This window comes from Anomalospiza imberbis, chromosome 6 (genome assembly GCF_031753505.1).
Source record: "Anomalospiza imberbis isolate Cuckoo-Finch-1a 21T00152 chromosome 6, ASM3175350v1, whole genome shotgun sequence".
Taxonomy (NCBI): Eukaryota; Metazoa; Chordata; class Aves; order Passeriformes; family Viduidae; genus Anomalospiza; species Anomalospiza imberbis.
The window spans coordinates 56,537,817-56,545,149 of NC_089686.1; the positions used below are offsets into that span (position 1 = coordinate 56,537,817).

The 7,333-nt window shown below is 67.7% G+C and overlaps 1 protein-coding gene across 2 annotated transcripts in view; it reads right to left on the minus strand.

Moving 5' to 3' along the window:
- Positions 1-6,426, minus strand: part of PLEKHG3 (pleckstrin homology and RhoGEF domain containing G3) — an 8,792-nt gene extending 2,366 nt beyond the window's left edge. Inside the window, exons 1-15 of one of the 2 annotated variants that reach the window (XM_068194562.1) lie at positions 5,924-6,426; positions 3,069-3,382; positions 2,880-2,980; positions 2,712-2,781; positions 2,582-2,628; positions 2,339-2,489; positions 1,994-2,128; positions 1,697-1,879; positions 1,370-1,462; positions 1,200-1,286; positions 1,054-1,087; positions 860-967; positions 625-699; positions 496-534; positions 100-377 (exon numbers count right to left, since the gene is read on the minus strand). In XM_068194562.1, the coding sequence (XP_068050663.1) occupies positions 100-377; positions 496-534; positions 625-699; positions 860-967; positions 1,054-1,087; positions 1,200-1,286; positions 1,370-1,462; positions 1,697-1,879; positions 1,994-2,128; positions 2,339-2,489; positions 2,582-2,628; positions 2,712-2,781; positions 2,880-2,980; positions 3,069-3,382; positions 5,924-6,338 (2,130 nt within the window). In that variant the 5' untranslated portion in view covers positions 6,339-6,426. Of the gene's footprint in view, positions 1-99; positions 378-495; positions 700-859; positions 968-1,053; positions 1,088-1,199; positions 1,287-1,369; positions 1,463-1,696; positions 1,880-1,993; positions 2,129-2,338; positions 2,490-2,581; positions 2,629-2,711; positions 2,782-2,879; positions 2,981-3,068; positions 3,383-5,923 lie in introns of both variants that reach the window. The other variant, XM_068194561.1, reaches the window with a different exon arrangement.
- Between the last annotated feature and the right edge of the window lie 907 nt (positions 6,427-7,333).

Consider the following 7,333-nt stretch of genomic DNA (forward strand, 5'->3'; position numbering starts at 1 on the left):
TGAGGCGGGGGTACCCCAGGAGTGATGTGGGAGTGCTCCAGAAGTGATCTGGGGTGCTCTGCATGCCCTCCCTGGGGTTTGAAGGGCTGGTGTAAGTACCTGCTCCTCCTGGGGCTCCAACAGCAGATCCCTGGACCCTGGCAGCTCCTCCTGGCAGTCCTTGCCCAAAGCCTCCTCTTCCTCCTCCTCCTCTTCCTCTGCCACCATGCCTTCAACCACTGCCCAGGCTCTGGGGTGCTGGCCTGGCTCCCCCACTTCCAGGAGCGCCCCGTCGCTGCCGGTGTTCTGTGTGGGGGTGAGCGCCGGGCTCAGCACCCCGTGCCAGGGCTGGAGGGACTGGGCAGCCCAACCCACCACACCCGGCCTTACCTTCAGCCCTGCCAGCCGGGACAGAGAAAAGCAGAGATTAGTGGAGGGAGCACCCATAATTCCCCCTCATGGCCCCCAGACACCCCCTCTGCCTTCCACACCGGTGCAGTGGTTGTGCCAGCTCACCTTGCTCACCCAGGTGCCACAGGTTGTGCTTGGTGGGCTCTGGGGGGAGGGGAGGTGACAGTGGCATCATCCCCGTGTCCCCCAACTCATCAGCACCCCGAGCCCCCTGATCCCATCCGCGGTCCACACCCGACTGCCTGCGCCCCCCGTGTCCCTGCAGCCGCTCCAGCAGCGTCTCCGTGTGCCCCTGGTGCTGGAAGGGCTCTGTGGGAACAGGGACGAGGCACCATCAGCACCCAGTGCCACCCTCCCTACGGGCTTTGGTGTCACCCAGCCACAGCTTGGCCCTGGTGAAGGGGTGACGGTGGCGTAGCGTAGTGGGAGCACACAGGACAGCAGAACACTGGTGACACGTGGCTCTCACCAGACTGCCGGCGTCCCTGGAGTGGTTCGGTGGCAGTGTCACCCAGGGGCTGGCAGGACCAGCTCTTCTTCAGGCGCTCAGGGCTGCAGCGGGGCAGGCGCGGGGGGTCTGTGGGTACAGGGAGTGACACCATGGAAAATGGGGGGGGACAGAGTAGGACAGAGAGGGAATGATAGGGCACTGGTGACACTTACAGAACAGATCCATCTCCAGGATGGCTTCCTTAGCCTAGGTGGAGGAAGGATGGAGACAAATGGGGCAAAGGTGGGGTACAGCTGCCCCCCTTCGCTGTGCCAGGGGGTCCTTGGTGTCACTGAGGTGCCCACCCCACCAACCTCACCTTTTGGGGTATGGTGGCGTGGTGGTTCTCCAGGATGAGCCGCTTGATATGGTGAGTCCACACACGCTTCTCCTCCACACTCTTGGCCTGAGGGGCACAGGGAGAACGGTGGGGTCGGGCAGGGGGTTCCGGAGTGTCCCCAGGGTGACCCCCACCCCATGCTCCCCTACCTGCAGGCTGTGCTGCTGCTTGCCGTGTTTGTAGTGTGCCAGGCTGAAGCACAGTGAGTCCCGCGTGCTCTCAATCAGCATCAGCGAGGAGCACTGTCAGGAGAGGCATCAACATCCCTGGAACTTCCCACCCCAGCACCCACCAGGGTCCCTGGCACTCACTGGGCCCCCCTGTTCCCAGCATGCCCGAGTTCCCCCAGTCCCAGCACTCACTGGGCTTCCTGGCACCCACCCTGTCCCTCCATCCCAGGCATTCACAGGAGTCTCCGGCACCCAGTGGGCTCCCCACCCCTGTCACCCTCACAGTCTCCTGTCCTTATCCCGCACCGGGATGTGGCTCTTGTAGACATAATGGTCACCACGGCGCTTGGTGATGAGCAGGGCCTTGTCGAAGAGGAAGAGGGCACGGTCGTGGCGCACCCGCTGTGCCCGAAATGTGCCCTCCAGCACCAGCTCCCCGTAGCTCGTCAGGTCCGGCCCCTTCCAGCCCAGCAGCAGCGACTGGATCTCCTGCACGGATATGGAGACAGAGGCGTCAGCACCCCTGCCACAGTCCCCCTCTCATGTCACCTGGTGCCACCCACCGCCCCTGTGGTGTCTCCCTGGTGTCCCACCAGTGCCCACCTGCTGGCGGATGGCGTGCTCGTGCTTGCGCTTCATGTCATTGATGTACCAGGCCACGCAGGTCATGGTGTCGATGGCCTCCAGCACCAGTTCGTAGTCCTCCCCTGCCTTGTGCTCGAAGTGCCTGGCGATCTCCTGGGCACAGCACGCGGCATCAGGACATGGGAATGTGCCGTGCCAGGTGCTTGGACTGCTCCAGGCACCCAAGCCATGTACCTGTGCCACCCCTGCTAGCCGGGCTAGGCCAAATGCCCACAGCCCCTCCCTGTGTCACCCCAAGCTGTGCCAGGCACCCACGCCACAGCAGGTGCCCACACCGTGCCTTTCCGGGTGCCAGGCGCTCACCTGGAGCAGCAGGTGGTACTTGAGGATCCTCTGGACAGGCTTAAGCAGGTAGGCCCCGAGGGGCAGCGCATGGCGCAGCTGCTCCTGGCATTCCCGCAGGAACCGTGCCTGGACCTTGCTCCTCATGCACTCGGTCAGTGCCGCCACCGAGCTGCGGGCAGGGAGGGGGCTCAGATCCCTGCCCACCTGTGCGCCCCCTGCCCACCTCCCTGCTCACCCAGCTCAGCTGTGCCCCGTACCCACCTGGGGTAGTTGTTGCAGTACTGGGTGTAGATGGCAAATTCCTGGCTCTGGAGGTAAGGAGAACACAGTGAGAGCCTGGTATGACCACGTGTCCCCCTCGGTGTCCCCACAAGGCTCCCTGTGCCCTTACCCGGGTGACGAAGCACACGGCCACAGCCACGGGGTCATTGGCGCAGCTCTCCAGGTTTTGCAGGAGGGTGCTGGGGGGCACAGAGAGGACAGGGTGACCACAGCCCCCCACACACCCACAGGACAGGGTCACACCCCTGTCACCTCCCAGTGGCATCTGCTCCCCCACCTGCTGAGCTCGTAGATGTCCTCGATGTTCCCGAAGAGCGCGCTGACCTGCTCCGGTCGCAGCACCGGCTCCTCCGCGTCGATGATCTTGCCCAGGTAACCCTGCCAGGTACCCACGGCGGCACCATTGCACCCCTAGACCCCACACCATGTCTAAGGGGCGTGCCCCCGTGTGCCCCCTGGCACCCACCTCCACGATGCTGCGCAGGTCACGGGCGTAGGTGCGCTCTGACTCCACGATCTCCTGCACCACGCGGTCCAGGTAGCTGGGCTTGGCCCCGGGACCCCCGAAAGCTGCCAGGGGGTGCCCACCCCGGGCACCCGGCCACCCCCCTGGGGACGCGTTGTTGTTGGCGTTTTGGAGCCCCTCGGCCCACACCTCGGTCCTGGTGCTGGGCGGATCCTCCATGGCACAGCCGGGCTCCAGGCTCAGGGCAGGACGCTGCGGGCACGCGGGCACCGGCATCCCGGCATCCCCTGGCACCGGTGGGGCACAGGGCGGCTCTGGGGGGAGAATGGTGGGTTAGAGGGTGTGGAGAGCCCTCAAATATGGGTGGTGTGTGGCACCAAGGGAGTTCACCCTGGTGTAGAGTCCTGATGGCCAAACCCTCTATGCCAAGGGGTGTAGCACCCCTAAACCCCAAAAATCCCTGGGTACAGCACAACGGAGTCTCTGTACAGCCCACCAATGCTGAGATCTGGGAGTCCAGCCCCTCCTCATCCCAGACCCGGGGACCGCGCTGGGACCGGGAGCGACGAGCGCCTCTGCCCCCACCCACCGGGGCCGTGCGTCACCGCCGCGCCCGCGGGACACCTTCCAGGTGAGCTCAGCGCCGGCTCGCCCTTCCGGACCACCGGTGCCACCGGGATCCTCCCGTGCCACCGAAACCGCTCAGTGCCACAAACACGGTCGGGACAGCCAGAAAACAGCGGCCAGTGGCAAAGCGTGTGGGAGTGTCGAGGCCACTGAGCCCGGTCACCGCGGCGGGTGGCCCTGGGGACAGTGACCTTGAGCTGGGCCACGTGCTGCGCCGGCGGCGTGGCCGCCCGAGCCCCCCGGCACCCCCGGTGCCGGCACCCAACCGGTCAGGCCGGTTCCCGCCGCCGCTTCCCCACACCCACCGTGCCGCGTGGCCGCCATCCAGCCACCGCCCTCCCCGGGGCTTCCCCGAGCACGCCAGGAGCCCCCCAAAAACGCCACCGCGGTGCCTCCTAAGTGGGGTTCGGGCCCATGTCCCCAGTGGTGCCACAGCCCGGGACCCCGGGTGCTGGCACATCCAACCGTGCCATGGGGCACCTCCTGGGCACCCCAGATCTGGGCGATTTGGGGAGCAGCTCCCCTAGTCCCCAAATTCCTCACCCCTACAGGCATGGTGCACCCGGCCCCAGGGTCACCTCGACCCCGGGGGGGGGGCACCCAGCCGGTGACACCAGAGAGAGTAGACCCCGAGCATCCCTCCCGGCAGTGTCTGACCCCTATCCCACCCTGCCGGGGGGACAAATGAAGACACCCAGGTGGCACGGGGGGACCAGACAGGAGCTCCCCCACTTAACACCCGGGCGGGGATTTATGGCTACCGCAGCTCGTCCCTGAAGGCCAACCCCGGGCATCCTAATCCGCTCACAACACCGGGATTACGGCTCCGGTCCCACGTCACCGGGACCGCGGCCACTCTCCTGGGCCCGTCGGCCACCGTCACCCGCCCCGGTGATCGGGGGGGGGTTGATCCTCTTACCCCCCCCCCCAGTATCACCTCGGTGGGCACGCGGCTGCCCAGAGCCCTCCCGCTCCCGCCTGCTCCGGGCGGGATTAGCTGTGACCTTCACGCCCCCGACCCTCCCCAACCCCACCACAGATCCCCCTGGAGTGCCGAACACGGGGTTCTGGTGGGTCCCCAAAACTCCCCGGTGGTGTTTGTGGTGCCGGGTTTGTGGTGCCGGGCCGGCAGGAAGGAGGTGGGATTTTCTCCCCACCGTGGGATCACCGGCCCCGTTGCACATTCCAGCGCGGGAGCTGGGGCGCGAGGCACAGCCCACGGCGTTTTCCCAGGATCTCGGCACGGCACGGCACGGCACGGCACGCCGGGAGAGAGGGACCGCGGCGCGCCAGCCCGCCGGAGCCATATAAGGGCAGGCGGTTCACCATTTCCAGGCATTTTCCAGAATCCCAGCGGCCTTGGGAGCGGGGAGGTCGCCGCCGGCTCCGGCGCAGCTGCCGCGGCCGTCGCTCCCGGCCCCGGCTGGCACCGCCGCTGCCCGGCGGGCACGGGTTGGGCGCCGGCGTTCCCGCCCGCGGGGACTCGGGGGGCTCGGCACCACGGGGATCCCCGTGTCACGGCATTCCCGGGACAAGGCGGCACCGACCCGCGGGGCTGACAAAGCTTCTTAGTGCCCGGCGCCCATGGCGTCGCGCCGCCTAATCCCGAAGGAGGGGCGCAGGACACCCCCACCTCCCACTGGGACCCCTGTCCAGGGTCACCCCACATGCCACAGCCTGTCCTGCACCCCCTGCTAGGCCTGAGGACATCCCCAGTTTCTCTAGGTGCCTGTCCCGGGGGTCTGCCAGCACCCAAGGTCCTGCTGTCCCCTGCCCCTCGGGGATCCCAGTATCCCCAACTCCCACTTCGTGGGGACCCCCAGCTCCTGCCTCACTCCGGGCATCCCTGGACTCACGAATCCTGCCTAACCAGGGCCCGTGGATCCTGCTCCACCGGGATGCAACGGCTCCTGCCCCACCAGGACCCACGGATCCTGCTCCACCGGGACCCACAAATCCTGCCGCGCGGGAATGCAACGGCTCCCGCCCCACCGGAACTCAGGAATCCCACTCCACTGGGATGCAACGACTCCCATTCCACCGGGCTCCTCGGCTCCCGCTTCACCGGGATGCAACGGCTCCTACAGCACCGGGACCCCCGGATCCTGCCCCACCGGGAGACCCCCTCTGGCGGGGACCCTCGGGACCGCCGCCTCCCGGGGAGGACCCCTGGCTCCCCTCCCGCGGACCCCACGGCCGTGCCCCGCTCCCGCCCGGACCGGACTCACCGCTCTCCGCTACCGCCGCCGCCCCGACCCGTCCCGTCCCGCCCCGTCCCGGCCGTGCCCGCAGGAAGCGGCGGGAGCGCCCCGGGGCGGGGACAGCGGCCGCCCCGCCCGGCCCCGGGAACGGGAACGGGGACTCCCGGGAATGGGAGCGGGACAGTATCGCAGCGAGCCCGGGCGTGACCGCGGGGCATGGTCCGGTACTGTCCCGGTCCGGTCCGGTGCAGGCATAGTTCCGGTACAGTCTTGGTACAGTCTTGACACGATCCCGGCACAGTCCAGGTACTGTCCTGGTCCGGTCCAGAGATGGTTCAGGTACTGTCCCGGCACGATCCCGGTACTGTTCCGGTACTGTCCAGGCACAGTCCCGATGCGGTCCTGGGACGGTCCTGCTCCTGTCCTGGGGTGCACTGAGCATGGTGGACGGGAGCCCGCAGCCACCGGGTCACCCATGGGGTCCCTTCCCAGGGGACAGGAGCACCCGAAGGGGTCCCAGCCCCAGCCATGGGCACCCCCCCATTCCTGCCCGAGGGGACGTAGACAGCGACATAGACACCCACTGCCACCAGCCACGGGGTGGATGCAGGGCACCCCTCGGTGCCAAGGCAGGATGGGTGCCCGCGGGTGGGGCCGGCTCCCAGTGCTCCTCCATCCCACCTCAGCCCGTCCATGAGTGCTGCACGGCCCTGGCCCTGCCGTGCCACTTGAGCCCCCAAATCCAGCTGTGTGCCAGCTCCCCACACCGACACGGGGGGCTTCAACCCCCCCAGTAAAGCTGGGGGCCAGCTGCAGCCCCCGGCCCCTCACGGCAGCTGCCACCAGAATGGGCCCATTCTACAGGCAGCGCCTCGCGCGCCGGCACTGGATCCGCTCAAAGGCCGGATTGTTCCGAGCGGAGCGGGAGCCTGGCCAGGCCCGGCGCTGGCACTGCCACTGTGTGCTATCGTGGGGGGATGTGTGGCATCCATGGGATGGTGGGGTCCCCGCTGCCCTCACCAGTATGGGAATATGGGCTCTGCCAGAGGCTGGGTCCGGTGTGCCGGACACGTCCGGGAAGGCGGCTGCGGCTGCTTCGCCGGGATGAGGTATGGGCATAGGTGGGTGTCGGGAGCTGGCGCGGTGGGTGCTGCTGAGGACACGCGCCCCCACTAAACCAGACCTCCTGTCCTGTTCCCCAGTGTCCTGCCCCGAATTTCATAGATCCTCCTCAAATCCCCCTTTACCTTCTCCCCATATCCACTCTCCCTGTAGCCCCCCCACCTTCTCCCCACAGTCCCCTTCCCACAGCTCCATGCCAGATCCCCAGGCGCTCCCCGCGCCCTCCCGCCCCGAGCCCTCCCCTCTCTCCCTTCCTCTCCCTCTTGCCCCCGTCCTCCCGCCCGCCAGGGGGCGCCCGCTCCCTCCCCTTCCCGT